Raw genomic sequence first — 17,146 nt, 5'->3', positions numbered from 1 at the left:
TCCCCCATGGGGACCAGGCTTTGGTCCCCACAAGGAGCAGTGGGTCCTCACAACGTAGTGTATACACTCACCGGCCACTTTATTAGGTACACCTGTCCAACTGCTCGTTATCGCAAAGTTCTAATCAGCCAATCACATGGCAGCAACTCAATGCATTTATGCATGTAGATATGGTCAAGACGATCTGCTGCAGTTCAAACCGAGCATCAGAATGGGGAAGAAAGGTGATTTAAGTGACTTTGAACATGGCATGGTTGTTGGTGCCAGACGAGCTGGTCTGAGTATTTCAGAAACTGCTGATCTACTGGGATTTTAACGCTCTACCATCTCTAGGGTTTACAGAGAATGGTCCGAAAAAGAGAAAATATCCAGTGAGCGTCAGTTCTGTGGGCACAAATGCCTTCTTGATTCCAGAGGTCAGAGGAGAATGGCCAGACTGGTTTGAGCTGATAGAAAGGCAACAGTAACTCAAATAACCACTCGTTACAACCAAGGCATGCACAAGAGCATCTCTGAACGCACAACATGTCGAACCTTGAGGCGGATGGGCTACAGCAGCAGAAGACCACATCGGGTGCCACTCCTGTCAGCTAAGAACAGGAAACTGAGGCTACAATTTGCACAGGCTCACCAAAATTGGACAATAGAATATTGGAAAAACGTTGCTTGGTCTGATGAGTCTTAATTTCTGCTGCAACATTCGGATGGTAGGGTCAGAATTTGGCGTCAACAACATGAAAGCATGGATCCATCCTGTCTTGTACCAATGATTCAAGCTGGTGGAGGTGGTGTAATGGTGTGGGGGATATTTTCTTGGCACACTGTGTGCCCCTTAGTACCAATGGAGCATCGTGTCAATGCCTCAGCCTACCTGAGTATTGTTGCTGACCATGTCCATCCCTTTATGACCACAGTGTACCCATCTTCTGATGGTTGCTTCCAGCAGGATAACGCGCCATGTCATAAAGCATGAATCATCTCAGGTATCTTGATGTTAATGAATGATGATGGAGTGGGAGATGTCTAGACAGATTAAATCCTCATCTGCAGTAACATGGCTGTTGCTCTGGTCAGTGGAGTAAAAAAGCAAAGCTGTCATTTTGGCTCATCAACATTTCGACCGTTAGCTTGGTGTAACACAGAAAAACTATTAACCACTAAGTAGTTAATGTCAGTAGAAAAACAACTATTTATTTTACATTTAAGCCCAACCAATCCAATTACAGGACAAAACTAAAAGAACTAACACATGGGAGCTTTAAGCTACAGGGTCTCCAACACCTCCTAACTATGAAATAGAAAAAGGCTAAAAATGTCAGAGAATCCCTACCAGCTTCCACTGTGAACAAATACACTTACCTTTTAGATATATACAGTACTGTGCAGAAGTTTTAGGCAGGTTTGAAAAATGCTGTAAACAAAGAATACTTTCAGAAATATTAATAATGATTGTTTATTTGTCTCAATTTACAAAATACTAAGTGAGTGAACCCAAACATACAGCCAAAGTCATTAAGAACTATCTTCAGCATAAAGAAGATCAAGACTTAGTGGAAGTGATGGTGTGGCCCCCACAGAGCCCTGATCTCAACATCATGGAGTGTGTCTGGGATTACACGAAGAGACAGAAGGATGTGAGAAAGCCTCCATCTACAGAAGATCTGTGGTTAGTTCTCCAAGATGTTTGGAACAACCTAACAGCCGAGTACCTTCAAAAACTGTGGGCAAGTGGACCTAGAAGAATTGATGCTGTTTTGAAGGCAAAGGGTGGTCACACCAAATATTAATTTGATTTAGATTTCTCTTTTATTCATTCACTCCATCACTGCAACAGTGCATTTTGTTGATTGATGAAAAATAAATGATTGGTTTCAAAAATGGAAGTGTCAATCACACCAAAGAGCACAAGACTACAACAACTACAAACAAGGTCACTGCAGATTAAGGCCCAGTGAAAGAGGGACGTGACCCTTTGAGACCTTTATTTATTGGCTGATGAGCTGCAACACACCTCGGTTATGGCAGTAAGACAGATCTTAAACAAGCAGGAGAAACAGTTCTTTCATTAGAAGCCCCCGTAAAGGTCAGCAACCTTAACAATGAGATAGTCAGGAGTAAAACAAAAAGATTCCAAATATAAGGGGCTGACATGAGCCTCCTGGCTGGGCTCTGCCTTTTAGTAGGGGGAAGAGCTCCATCATCTGGAGGAGAGCTTGAAGTAGAGATGCTTTGCCTCCAGATTAAAGTAAGTCAGGCTTCTGATCAGGATGCCTCCCTTTGGGGTTTTCCAGAGAGCGTCCACTGGAAGAAGACTCCAGGGTGAACCTGGAACTAAGTTTCCCTTCTAACCTGGGAACTCCTTGGGATCGTCCAGAATGAGCTTAATAGTTCCCCATTACATATGCAGACGGATGGATGGATAATTTATGGGTGAACTCAATTTATCCGTCTCTTTGTGAGCTGTTTGCTGTACAGCATGGTTGCTATAGCAACATGTATGGCTGTAACACTACATCTGAATGCAAAACATGTCCCATTATTTCTGTTGGGGTAAAACTATACCCTTTAGAAACCAGATTCATAATTTTGTACCAACAGCACACAGGGGCCTGAGGTCAAACTGACCCTTTTTAGTGTCACAATGTACAATGGTTCTGCTGGGATTCTGACTGGGATATATCCCAAAGTGTGTTAATGTTCTCTCCAGTCATGGTGAAATACATGGAAAAAGACCCCTCCCCTTCCCACTTTCATACAAACACTGCATGCTGTTCCATCTTCTCACAGGACTTTCTCATCAAATACAGCAAAACATGCCCCCACGGGTTCCCTAAGCTGATTTCTTTATCCACCAGGGACATTGTCTTGATTAACACCAGCATGGAGCTTTTAGGGCCTGACAGGAGCTCTTGTTGAAGATTTTACTTTTGGAGAGAACAGAGGCTGAGGATATCTGGCACAACAACAGACACGACTCACGCTCTGCTGCTGAAGATTATCTGCAGACACGGCATGAAGACACAAGCTCGGCCTGTTTTCCCCTGTTCCATTAGAAATAGCTTCCATACGCCTTTAATAAAGCCTGCCAATAGATATTACCAGGCTTTTGTTAGACAAGATTTAGCTATAAATCCAGGCAGAAATGATTGTTGATGCTCCAGCATTTAGATTATTCCTGTAGAGCATTTATTGGACCCATTTATTCAACCATCTCTGAATAAAACTGCTGCTCAAAAACAGATGCGGAACTAAACATTCAGGACCCGCTATCTATAATGCCCTTTAAATACACAAGCTCAAGCAGGAATGAATAATCATTTCAATAAGGTTTGAGTTTAATGTTAAACAGAGATTAAAGTTAGCATTGTTGAAACATTCTGTAGGTTGGTAAAGGTTGAAAAGGCAGAGTTGTAGTGGTTCTAGTACCTGTTAAGGTCACTTACTCTTGGACTTATTCTTGTCTTCTTAGTGCGTGGAGCTGGTCCCAGTCTTTTGGCTTCTGATGTTCCACCTGGTTTCTGAGAACTGACCACAGGTTCTCAGTGGGGTTCTGATTTGAGGAGTTTCCTGACCATGTTTCCAATCTCTCTCTGTTCTGATAATTTACAGTAACTGCTTTGTTATCACTGTAGGTGCTCCATTGTGCTGTAAAATCAACAGATCATCTCCACATTGTTTCTGGGTTGTTGGAAGAAGTTGCTCTTGGAGGATGTTCTGATCCCTTTCTTTAGTCATAACCATGTTTTTAGGCAGAATTGGGAGTAAGCCCACTTACCTTGTATGAGAAGCATTCCCACACATGGATTGGATCTGGATGCTCTTGGCACCACACAGGAATTATAGAAGCTCTCCCCTCTTTCTTTCTCCAGACTACTGATTTTTCAGATCTTAACTCCAGCTGAACTTCATCTAGAAGGTCTTGATGACCCAGAAAACTGCTTAGCTGCATTGTTCAGTAGGATGGCCATTTTGACTTTAAAATTCACTTCAGCTGAGTAAGGGTGAAACAATATGTTGTGGCATGAGATCTATCAATAGTGAAATGCTACAGCATTTGTTGTCAAAGTGAGGTTTGTCTCAAAGTTCTGTCAGTCAGTGTAAGCTAAACTGAGATGAGGAGATGAAGTAAGAGTCTGGCAGACAGCAGATGTCCCCAAAGATGGCCGCCGCTTAGATCTTTCTAGCGACACAAAACTAAACGGCTAGTCAAGACTTTACTGCATCTCTAGTTTAACTCTAAGATGCTTAGACGGATCAGACCAATCAGATTCTACACTGAACAGATATTCCTAACCATCATCTCATCTCTGAATGTATCGTTACCAGTCTACTGTTTAGTGCCGGGTTAGACAAACATGTCAAGGCTCTGTAAGACAAGCGGATTCAACTTTAGTCTAAATCTATGGAATCTAATTCAAACTGAACAAACTCATATTATTTCAATTCAAGTCCAATCACATAAAGTCAGTTCTAATAAAGTACATCCAGATCTAAAACTAGCAGTTTGCATCTGAACTTGATTTTGCTGCAGTCCCTCCTCCTGAGCATGCCTGCATGAGGTGGAGAGAAAGATCTGCCTTTATGTAGGATGAAGCCTTCAGCAGAACCAGGCCCAGTGTGAGCGGCCATTTGCTGCCACGCACAAGGGATTAATAGGACAGAACAGATCCCTAAAAATAAACAGAGAAGTACTGTGCTGGGGGTACTTTCTATAGAAAGAAACTAAGAACACTGGGTTAACAAAAGCATGCACTGAAATGATCATCTAAACAAAGAAGAACGGGAGTACAGACAGCAGATTAATGGAAGACTGAGACTGAGGAACTGCTGCTGTGTTTTTCATTAGAACACAGTAGATGTGTGGATAGAGTAATGGAGGCTAGAGATGATCCCTGGGTGTCAAATTATTTTCAGTTTTATGTTTTAAATCTCACAGTTCATATATGAATAGAAAGCTCTTCTCTGAGCCTAAAACCATAATGGCTGTTAACATTTCTACCAGATGTGTGCTGCTGTCACCTGTCTATCCTGGCTTCTAATTCTACTCACTCTGATCATTTTCAGCTCCCTCCCTCCAGTCTTGTGAAGTAGCACAGGCTGTATTGAATTCCCAACACATTGTGTGGCCACTGTGAGTGGCTCTCCCTCAGTCTCAAGGTGCATCATTTCTTGTCAAACTTCAGACCAGCCTCACAGCTCACTGAAAAGCTGCAGCAGGATGGCGCCGCGGCTCATTCTCTCATTTATGACAGAGTTTGATGATGGGAGTCGGTCACAGATCTGTGGGAGGCAGGGTGGGTGAGGGGGTGAGATGAGAGGGTGTAAAGCTCTCTGTCAGTTCAGGAGTAGAGACATCACCACCTCAGAAGATGGTGTATGACAGAGTGAGCCTGCAGCTTCAACCTGTTTCAGGTGTAAGCTGAGTGAAATGAACTTTACTGTGGATCCTTTCACACTCTTTACCCCCCAGATTTCCGTTCTGTTCTCCTGTCTATGAAAGACAAATTAAGAAAAAAAGGAGAAAATAAAAGACAGACCCACGCATCTTTCCTGCGTCTCGCACTTTGTCTCCCCATCCCTTTCTCTTCTCTCTGTTACCAAGGAGAGGGGCTGCCATCGCCCACTCCCGCTAGGAGGGGGTGATGCAAAAAGCACTTCAGTCTCCTCTTGCTCCCACTCATGATGGGCTTGGCACGAGAAGAAAGAGAATTGAAAGCTGTGTGGGGAGAGAGGAGTGTAAGCCCTCCACGTTAGAGATTTACATTGCTACATTAAAAGCCAGGATTGCTGGGGGCCCATGCCAGCATGGTGAGGAGCGGGGGTTCTTTATGCCAGCTCTGTCTGGGAGAAAATGGCAGTCTCAGCTGCTGCCAAAGGAAGCACACTTTGTGTCCTCTCTCCTTGGTCCTTTGACTGGTTACTGTGGTCAGATCCACACTGTTCCCTTCTGGCCAGTCTGCCCTTTTTTTCCCCATTTCTTATTTTACAGCATATTACAGTCCGTCATACTATTTATGGTCAACAGTGCCTCAGAAATAAACCCATTGGTTCAAAGTTTTACACTCCAGTCCAGTAGTCAGTCAAAATACTCAGGTTTGCCAACTCTTTATTCAAAGGTTAGCGTGATTTATGAGCAGGAGTTTGGCTTCGTCATTTCTTTTGGGTTTCCTGAATGATACCTTTCTACAATTAGGAATGGCAGCAAATTTCCTTACTTCTGGAGGACTGGAAAAATATAGAGGAAACTAAGTACACCTTTGCTGTTTCCATGGAATTAGGAGGGAATGTAGGAACCACTTGCTGCTAATAGTGGGTTATTGATTTAATAACCTAATCAAAAGCAAGTGTGAGGACCTGTTTAAAATGAGGAGTTTGGACATTTCCTGCTCTGGAATATACTGCTGTCTGTTAATGCCAAGAAGGAAAGACATCTGCAGTGACTTTTAAGAAACAATTGTTGCTGCCTATACACCAGAGAATGGTTATTCATTGAAAACATTTATTTACTGCAATTATCTCAGCATTAAAAAATAGGCTCAGAACATGCAGTGCTCAGAGAAACTGCACAAGAGCTACATCTCAGACTCTAGGTTCGGAAAGGTCCACTGGACAAACCACAAGACTTCTGCAACTACAGGGGTTGGACAATGAAACACCTGTCATTTTAGTGTGGGAGGTTCCATGGTTAAATTGGACCAGCCTGGTAGCCAGTCTTCATTGATTGCACATTGCACCAGTATGAGCAGAGTGGGAAGGTTCAATTAGCAGGGTAAGAGCACAGTTTTGCTCAAAATATTGAAATGCACACATCATTATGGGTGACATACCAGAGTTCAAAAGAGGACAGATTGTTGGTGCACGTCTTGCTGGCGCATCTGTGACCAAGACAGCAAGTCTTTGTGATGTATCAAGAGCCACGGTATCCAGGGTAATGTCAGCATACCACCAAGAAGGACGAACCACATCCAACAGAATTAACTGTGGACGCAAGAGGAAGCTGTCTGAAAGGGATGTTCGGGTGCTAACCCGGATTGTATCCAAAAAACATAAAACCACGGCTGCCCAAATCACAGCAGAATTAAACGTGCACCTCAGCTCTCCTGTTTCCACCAGAACTGTCCGTCGGGAGCTCCACAGGGTCAATATACACGGCCGGGCTGCTATAGCCAAACCTTTGGTCACTCATGCCAATGCCAAACGTCGGTTTCAATGGTGCAAGGAGCGCAAATCTTGGGCTGTGGACAATGTGAAACATGTATTGTTCTCTGATGAGTCCACCTTTACTGTTTTGCCCACATCTGGGAGAGTTACGGTGTGGAGAAGCCCCAAAGAAGCGTACCACCCAGACTGTTGCATGCCCAGAGTGAAGCATGGGGGTGGATCAGTGATGGTTTGGGCTGCCATATCATGGCATTCTCTTGGCCCAATACTTGTGCTAGATGGGCATGTCACTGCCAAGGACTACCGAACCATTCTTGAGGACCATGTGCATCCAATGGTTCAAACATTGTATCCTGAAGGTGGTGCCGTGTATCAGGATGACAATGCACAAATACACACAGCAAGACTGGTGAAAGATTGGTTTGATGAACATGAAAGTGAAGTTGAACATCTCCTATGGCCTGCACAGTCACCAGATCTAAATATTATTGAGCCACTTTGGGGTGTTTTGGAGGAGCGAGTCAGGAAACGTTTTCCTCCACCAGTATCACGTAGTGACCTGGCCACTATCCTGCAAGAAGAATGGCTTAAAATCCCTCTGACCACTATGCAGGTCTTGTATATGTCATTCCCAAGACGAATTGATGCTGTATTGGCCACAAAAGGAGGCCCTACACCATACTAATAAATTATTGTGGTCTAAAACCAGGTGTTTCAGTTTCATTGTCCAACCCCTGTGTGTCCTTTGGATAGATAAGACCAAAGTAGAGATGTCTGATCACAACACACAGCAGCATGTGTGGAGAAGACCAAACACAGCCTATTAGTCCTTAGTTCAACTGTAGAAATGGTCCCTAAAGTCATTTAGTCAGTCATGAACCAAACTTAGAAAGTTTGTTACAATGGCCCAGTTACAAGGCCATGTTTAAAGAGGAGTGCACTGATAAAGTCATCCAGAAAACAAGAACTATGGCTGCTAAAGGTTCCTGACTTTTCCCATGACCCGATTTCACTTTAACTGAATACTCAGTGACAAAATTGCAGATGCAATGAAAAGACCAAAATGTGGAAGTTGTAGAGCAGAAACAAAGACCCTGTGGGGAAAAAAACTTTAGAGGCCATTTTCGTGATGAGGCAAAATCAGTTTGTCTTCCAGCTGATTTTTCAGACCAACATTAATAAAACTCTCTTCTTTTAGAGTCCAAGGAATAGTCAGAGCCATCACTCTCTCTTTCCTATTTGTTGCGAACAAATAAATGAACCATCTTAAAGGAGCTGTTTTGCTCATTTGTTCTTCTAATAGTTTTGGTAAAACCATTTGGACTCTAGCCCATCTAAATCAGAACAAGCAGTAATCTGAACCTGTTTGTCTTCATACCACCTGTCCTTTCATAGGATTTGTGTCATGTTTACTATGAGTATACACTTTGAAAGTGTTGATTTCCAACAACAACAAGCAGAGCTCCAGTGGTTTGCAGCCTTATTCTTGTTCCTCCTCCTTAACCTCAGAGCTCTGCTGTGTTCCTGCCTCGTCTCCTCTCTCTGCATCTGGTAATGCTTTCATGTCATCCAGGCCCAGAAGAGAAAAATGCAGCTTTGGTTGTGCTCAGTGTTTCTTTTGGTCCCCTACCAGAGCTTCTCCTCTGTGTGTCCCTCTCTGTGGTCCATCTCCCTGCCTTTCAGAAAGTCCACCATAAAAACCCTCCCTCTAAATCTGATTGTTGACCTCCTCCTACACTGAGAGAACTTAGCATGAGATGAGACGCAAGAAAAATATTTGCTTCATCAATATTCTACTCAACACACTCGAGGAAAGACACAGTAGTGTTTCATTCACTTGTTCCTGTGCTCTGTGTGGGTGGGATCGACAACCTGTTTGACACCGCTGGTGGCCCTTAAGGAGACCCCCACCCACCTGGTGGACCGCTGAACGCACCTTTTGTTTCAACTTCAAAGCCCTCCGCTCAGTGTCTGCAGGGAGAAAGCCTGTCGGCCTTTCTGACAAGAGGCCTCCTTTTTGGGCTTCGTCTCTCCTTCGACACCCCCACTCTACACACACACACACACACACACACAGATGAGTAAACAGCGTGTTGCTACAGAAGAAGAAAGCAGCAGTGTTGCTAAGTGAGTCAGTTTATTTTTACCCAGCTACTCTTCACCCTTTATTTATTGGGTACTACTTCATTTACCTGCGATGATGCTTTTGTTATTAGTTGAAACATTCTCAGGAACAGAAAAAGCATCTCTTCAAGTTCCACCATTATTCTGCAGCACTATTATTTCCGTAGGTTTTGTTCTGAAGAGATGCAGACAAAGAGTCAGCCCATTTGGTGCTGCAGAACAGGTACAACTAATACAGGCTCTAATCACACACATTTTAAAGGAAGAGCAGCTTGTTCAGTTAGACAACAGCTGCACTGCAAATCAAGCACCTCAGTAAATAACCCTTCTGATGTTTCTACTGGCTCCCTTTAAAACCAGCTCAGCTGCTCCTTTGATTTGAGCGAATCCAGTTTGTAAATGTGGTTTGTAACGGTACTAAATAAAAACATTAGATCCATAGTCCCCAACTTCCAGACGTGCTGAGCAGTTCAATTCAGTTTTTTCTATAGCACCAATTCACAACACGTCATCTCAAGGCACTTTACAAAGTCAATTCCATCGAAGTCAGGTACATACATTCCAGTTAATCAAACAGTGCAGTCAGATTCAGTTTATTATTCAAATTGGTTAAAAAGTTTATCTATCTAAGGAAACCCAGCAGATTACATTGAGTCAGAGACTTGTAGCTTTCATTCCTCCTGGATGAGCATGTAGAGACAGTGGATAGTCACTTGCATTGACTTTGCAGTGATCCCTCATACTGAGCATGCATGTAGCGACAGTGGAAAGGAAAACAGGAAGAAACATCCAGCAGAACCAGAACCATGTTCTACTTTTTATAGGAAAGAAAAATGACACATTAATTGTTATAGCTCCTTTAGATGCTTCATCTTGGAGACAAAGACCGCTAAGCAGATGAACTCTGAGCCAGTTTCCAGGTCTAGAGGAAGAAAGTAAGGACATACAGTTAGTCACAGTCGAAGCTCAGCCAGTAGTTATGTCTAGGAGAGACAGGGTTAAACACTGAAAGACAGGGCCAAGTGGATCATTGGTAGAGGGTGAGCATTAAGTTGTTGGCAGTAGCAGCTTGGCCGATGCCCCACTCCAGGAAGGTGTCACAGCTATACTCAGAGCCAGGTCAGATGTAGCTTCTAGAAAGAGGAAAAACAGAGAGAGAACATAGAGTTAAAAGCTGAAATAACAGCAAATAATGCAAAATTGGAGAGTAGTATGAGTATGTAGAAGAGAGAGGGAAACACTACCCATCATGACAAGGAGTGAATAATTGTGGTTCAGAGTTCAGAACTAAATCTGAACTGGCAAACTGTTGAGGATATATTTCACATAATATGTGTAAATAGTTTAGAAATGACTAAAATCAAGCATTTTTAACAGGGTGTGTAAACTTTTATACCACTGTATAAAAATGTTTCTTTTTGTGTGTAACTGAGGAAATATTTGCAAACTCAGGCTGGTGAACATTTAGGTTCAGGGAGATGCAGGTGACTTATTTTCCTTGGAACAGCATGTGTAATTCTGTTTTCTCCTTTTCCTCAGGGACGTCATCAAGAGAATAGACCAGTCCGAGTTCGAGGGATTTGAATACATCAACCCCCTGCTGCTGTCCACAGAAGAGTCAGTATGAAGGAGAGAGCAGCTTCCTCTTTCGCCCACCTTCTGTCTGTTCAAGCTGCCGTCTTAGCCAGGAATAAAACCAACAGAAGCCAACAGTGGAAGGCGAGGAGGACGACGAACTCACTGCACCGGCCATGAAGGCGAAGCAAACAGGGGAAGGGGAGAGTTTCCTTCCTGGACTATTAGATTGTTTTGCTGAGTATCAGAGTCTCCTGTCTGTCTTAGTTTTTAGGTGGAAAACAGACCCTGGACTACGGGAACATTCCCTGCCCTTCTGGTCTCCTCTCCCCTCCTTTTCCTTTCAGCTTATTTCCATCCTTGAATCAAAGCACGACCAGCTTTGTCATTTCAGAACAGTAATTCTGTGTCTGCCCTCACGAAAATATTTCAACCATCACATGTCCCATGATGAATATGAGAGTTCTGTTAAAGAGCTTGAAATGGTTTTAGCTGCACTTTTGCTTCATTTCAGTTTTTCTATCTTGTAGATGGGGCGACGCCTCGGAGCAAGCAAGAATGTACATTGACAAAATAAAAACATTAAGTTATTATGTATTATAATGTAGGTAGTGAATCCAAAATTGATGATGCCTTTAATTGATGCAAGTGGCATATTCTCATTTGCAACCACATTTTCTTTTTGTAAAATCTGATTGTCTCTAACTAAATGTGGGACGCTAACTGGGACATGAATTTGTATTTAAGAAGTGCCTCAAAGATCAAGTGAATTCTGTTTCTGATTGCTTTTACTGGACTTCCTCCACCCTTCACAGCTTCAGTGGGTGAAGCTGCTGCAACCAGTCCTCTTGTTTTCAGTTCAGACATCAGTGATGATTGTCCACGAGTTTGCTTGAGCAGAATTAGGAGAAGACTAAATGCACAAAATGAGAGCATGACGTGTCCTTTATGTGTAGTAAAGATGGTGTCCTGTTTACCAAGAGTTTCTGGTGCCGAACAGATGCTGTGCCCATTTACTGCCAGTCGAAATCAGGTAGCTGGAATTAGGATCAGTTTGTTGGGGAAAACTGAGCACTCTGGTTCTAGCTTTCATAGTGTTTGGTGGTCAAGCCCAGTCAGTCACCATAGCTTGACCCATGAGACGTCATGTGTCTCCATCTCCAACCCACGACTGGCTTTGCTGGATATGGAACCATTTTAGAGCTTCTTTAATCAGTGCTTCCTAAAGCTGGGGGTTGGACCATAACACACAGAGGGAAGGTTTCTTGAGATGAGCATCTGCGATTTGATTCAGATCTTAAACAAGAGAAAAAAACAGATCAAATCATAAAAGTTTGGGCTGTTTGGCTCCCTGTGGACATTTTGGTGTTGTTCATATACTTCAGCCCGCCTCATTTTGGATCACAAGTCTTTCAGGAGATGGATAGATGGATTATGACATCGTCTGCTGGCACTGCTCCGGATTGTCTCTGGATTTACCGCTCTGTGTACATCCTGAACCTCACCTATAGTAAGGAGATCATGACCACAAGAACCAGATCCCAGATATAAGCTCCTAAAATGAGCTTCCCCTGCAGGGTGTCTGGGCCATGCCTTAGAGAGCATCAGGAGCTCTGTCACCTAGCTAGGGCTCAGAGTAGAGCTGCTGCTCCTCCACATCTAAAGATGTCAGCTACGGTGGTCCTGGTATCTGATCAGGATGTCTGATGGTACATCCCACTCAGAGGAATCCCTGGGGCAAACTCAGAAATCACCAGATTATATATACCTTCTGGCTGGAAATGCCTTGGGATCCTGCAAGAAGAGCTGCAGAATGTCACCAGGGAGAGGTATGTGTGGGTTTCCCTCCTGGATCCTCCTTAGATCATCTGCATCACTCTGCGTGGGCCTGGCGGGCCTAGACAGGGTCTAGCAGGAGTAGTCCCATGAGACATTCGTTTCAGTCCTGACCTTTGGTTCTGATGAATGTTCTGGTACCCGGGTCTAATGCTGAAAAGGTATTTGGTTTTATACCAGTAACACCCACTACTGGATGCACCGTTGATGTTATATTGGATTGCTGGTCAGGATGCTGTCCTGCTCCTGGAACAAAGTTGTCAGTGTAAAGCTGGTCCAACATGTGGTGTTCAGCACTCTGTTCAGAACCATTCTCATGGTTTGTTGGAAAAAGAAGCCAGGAACTGGGATCACAAAGTTTTCTTTTTTGCAAATTGTGATATTTTTCAGATTCAAATGTATGTTTTCTCAGTGTTGCAAATATTTTCTTCAAGGACATAAAATCACAAATTGTTCTCCTGAGATGGATGAAGAAATGATTCTCCGGTATATGGAGGAAAGCTGAAATGTACACATAAATATCCATTTTTAAACATGATCTACTTGATTCAAATTTTAGCTTTATAAATATAGAAAAGAGTCTGCAAACACCAATGTTCTTTTCCCCAGATGTCTCCCAGAGCAGAACCTTTCTGTTTAGGAACCCTGCAATGATCTGTGGATATCAGAGAGGGATCCCTTCTATCCGTGTGCTTCGGGGGAGGGAGAGCTCTCTGTAGGCCAGAAATTATTAGATGAACTGTGACCTGTGCTAATTGGATAACAACGTAATAGGATTAATTAGCTCATCTTGACTCCGGGTCTTAATAATCTGCCGGGTGGGAACAGACCGATAATAAAGTGCTTCAGTTTCCTCCAATATGCTGATGAAGAGTAGAATTTGAAAATTGGATGAAGCTTCCCAAACTCCACCTCTGTTCTGCATGTTCTTAATGTTTTTGTTGAGCTTTTTCTACTCCAGATAGCATTTTATTTCTGAGGGACCAATGGAACTCATTGAATCCAAATTTGACAACACTGAAGGCCATTTTAAAGAATGATTGAAAAAATGAATGAAATAAGACCAGGATTTTTTAACTTGATGCTGGGTCAGTCTGCTTAACGTTTCTTCACCACTTCCTTGTAAATATGTGTAATTATTAAAAATGCTACTGGTTTTCCGTGACCTGGGTCCATCCTTGTTTTGTTTGCAGACCATGGCAAGGAGCTGTTTGCTACAGTTTAGTTTGGTTTGTCTTCTGAAGCAGCAAAGCTTCTGATCAACACTCTGTTCACACAGCAAGGGAACGTTATTATATCCTCCTTTCATTTTCTCTTTCTTTAATCCAGAGAAGATATACTTCCAACTGTTGACTAGAATATTAATGAATCTGCAGCTTTACATGATTGGGTCAGCTCAGTCACAGTCGGTCACAAACTGTAGGCCAGTGTGCTAACACGTGTTTGTCTTTTATACATTTTCAGTGTTCCGAGGAGGAATCTGCATCTTTTCCACACAAATGCTGCAATAACTTTGCTATTTCTACAGCAACAAGTTCCACTGAGGACACTTACAACCCAACATAAGGTTACAAAGAATATCAGGTTTTAATCTCGCTTTCATCAGTCTGTAAATGTTCCTTCATTTCTTTATAATCCAGTGATTGAGTTCCTTGGCAAACGGTAACGTCTTCAGCCCGTGTTCAACAAAAGGATTTAGGTTCCCATACTCACAGGTAAATGCAGACCTTTTTTCATCCTGGAGCTGGTCTTTGACTTTAATCCACTGGAATGGTAGGTCTGGGTTTTTGACTTTCTGTTTCCATTTAAAAACGTCAAAAAACATTTTAGCTAACCAGCCTATCTCTTTCTGCACTTCTTTACATGTTTGTCCTTCTCTAACCAGTTTTTTAAAAACATTTCTAAATGTCTGGAAGAACTAATTTTATTTTGACTGTCTGTGGAATACTCTATAACCAGCCTGTATATCATCTGCTGCCTTCATCCTTTCATAAGACTAACCTGATTTCACACAAAATGAATAACCACTGATTAAACTGCATTGCTGTACTTTGAACATGCCACACTTAATTAATGTTTCAATTACACAGAATACTAACGTCTACTACACCTGCTAGGAAATTATTCACCAAGTACAAAAATGATTTCTACCAGAAATAGTGGTTGATCTGGTTAGTGTTGTTGGACTGCTAGTGTTTTGAATACAAAAGTAAAATTTTTGCTTGTTGCCAGGGGTGAAAGTAGTTTTAAATTCTTGACGGTACTTGGGGGCAGAGCTAGGGGGGGGGCTGGGGAGGCACTGGGGGCATATATGCATGCATATATATATCAATACATATATATATCAATACATATCTATATCTATATACAGGGGTTGGACAATGAAACTGAAACACCTGGTTTTAGACCACGATAATTTATTAGTATGGTGTAGGGCCTCCTTTTGTGGCCAATAGAGCATCAATTTGTCTTGGGAATGACATATACAAGTCCTGCACAGTGGTCAGAGGGATTTTAAGCCATTCTTCTTGCAGGATAGTGGCCAGGTCACTACGTGATACTGGTGGAGGAAAACGTTTCCTGACTCGCTCCTCCAAAACACCCCAAAGTGGCTCAATAATATTTAGATCTGGTGACTGTGCAGGCCATAGGAGATGTTCAACTTCACTTTCATGTTCATCAAACCAATCTTTCACCAGTCTTGCTGTGTGTATTGGTGCATTGTCATCCTGATACACAGCACCACCTTCAGGATACAATGTTTGAACCATTGGATGCACATGGTCCTCAGGAATGGTTCGGTAGTCCTTGGCAGTGACGCGCCCATCTAGCACAAGTATTGGGCCAAGGGAATGCCATGATATGGCAGCCCAAACCATCACTGATCCACCTCCATGCTTCACTCTGGGCATGCAACAGTCTGGGTGGTACGCTTCTTTGGGCCTTCTCCACACCGTAACTCTCCCGGATGTGGGGAAAACAATAAAGGTGGACTCATCAGAGAACAATACATGTTTCACATTGTCCACAGCCCAAGATTTGCACTCCTTTCACCATTGAAACCGACGTTTGGCATTGGCACGATTGACCATAGGTTTGGCTATAGCAGCCCAGCCGTGTATATTGACCCTGTGGAGCTCCTGACGGACAGTTCTGTTGGAAACAGGAGAGCTGAGGTGCACATTTAATTGTGCCGTGATTTGGGCAGCCGTGGTTTTATGTTTTTTGGATACAATCCGGGTTATCACCCGAACATCCCTTTCAGACAACTTCCTCTTGCATCCACAGTTAATCCTGTTGGATGTGGTTCGTCCTTCTTGATGGTATGCTGACATTACCCTGGATACCGTGGCTCTTGATACATCACAAAGACTTGCTGTCTTGGTCACAGATGCGCCAGCAAGATGTGCACCAACAATTTGTCCTCTTTTGAACTCTGTTATGTCACCCATAACGTTGTGTGCATTTCAATATTTTGAGCAAAACTGTGCTCTTACCCTGCTAATTGAACTTTCACACTCTGCTCTTACTGGTGCAATGTGCAATCAATGAAGACTGGCTACCAGGCTGGTCCAATTTAGCCTTGAAACCTCCCACACTAAAATGATAGGTGTTTCAGTTTCATTGTACAACCCCTGTATTTGGAATGAGGGGAAAAAAGCTACCGTATTTTCCGCACTATAAGGCGCACTTAAAAACCATTAATTTTCTCAAAAAATGACAGTGCGCCTTGTAATCCGGAGCGCCTTATATATGGATCAATTGGTTAATTGGTTGATCCATACTGGTTGTACACGGCGCTCTGTCAAAATGTTTCAGTACGACTGGTAGCCGCACCGCTTGCAGCATTACGGCTACCGTAGTCAGGGGCGTCGCCGAAGTAATAGCGGTAAACACCTGTACTGTGTTTACTCCTAGTCCAACACCACTTGTGTGTGTATAAGGTTTGAATGTACTGTTGCAGGAATTGCCTGAACTATATGTGATTAGAAGCTCAGTGTGTGGGGTGTATGTTTCGTGTGTGTGTATGGAAGATGTTGACATTACTCCTCCGGACAGAGGTGGCGCTGTGTGCTGCCGTAGCTGAGAATCAAGAGTGAAGGAGTGACGTCGGTATTATTGTGTGTGTGGGGTGGGTAGAGACGGCGACCGGAGCAGCGGTGTATGAGTCTGTAAGCCCTGTGTTTTTACGTGCTGCAAAGTCATTAAAAAGAACCCCGAATCTCGTCAACAACTCAGTGTTTTGATGCTGTTTCTTCATGCTCAACTCAGCAACGTATGAGTGAGGGAGTTAACCCCGAGGAAACTAGTAACTTCGGCCCTGGAGAAAGCGTCTCCCCTGTGTCATCAGACTACGGTCAGGGGACAGAAACAGGAAAGGTTAACAGTACTAACGTTTGATTTAGTGCATCAAACTGTTTCTTTTACGTGTTTACTGAATCAGGGAAAA

General features: G+C 43.1%; 1 protein-coding gene across 4 annotated transcripts in view; it reads left to right on the top strand.

Moving 5' to 3' along the window:
* prkcz (protein kinase C, zeta) overlaps nucleotides 1–13,861 on the top strand; it is a 227,597-nt gene extending 213,736 nt beyond the window's left edge. For all 4 annotated transcript variants that reach the window (XM_047364805.1, XM_047364798.1, XM_047364822.1 and 1 more), the window contains one exon: nucleotides 10,825–13,861. In XM_047364805.1, the coding sequence (XP_047220761.1) occupies nucleotides 10,825–10,912 (88 nt within the window). In that variant the 3' untranslated portion in view covers nucleotides 10,913–13,861. The remainder of the gene's footprint in view (nucleotides 1–10,824) is intronic.
* Nucleotides 13,862–17,146: the final 3,285 nt, after the last annotated feature.

The sequence above is a fragment of the Girardinichthys multiradiatus genome, chromosome 1, assembly GCF_021462225.1.
Source record: "Girardinichthys multiradiatus isolate DD_20200921_A chromosome 1, DD_fGirMul_XY1, whole genome shotgun sequence".
In the NCBI taxonomy this organism is placed as follows: Eukaryota; Metazoa; Chordata; class Actinopteri; order Cyprinodontiformes; family Goodeidae; genus Girardinichthys; species Girardinichthys multiradiatus.
This window is presented reverse-complemented; position numbering and strand designations above follow the sequence as displayed.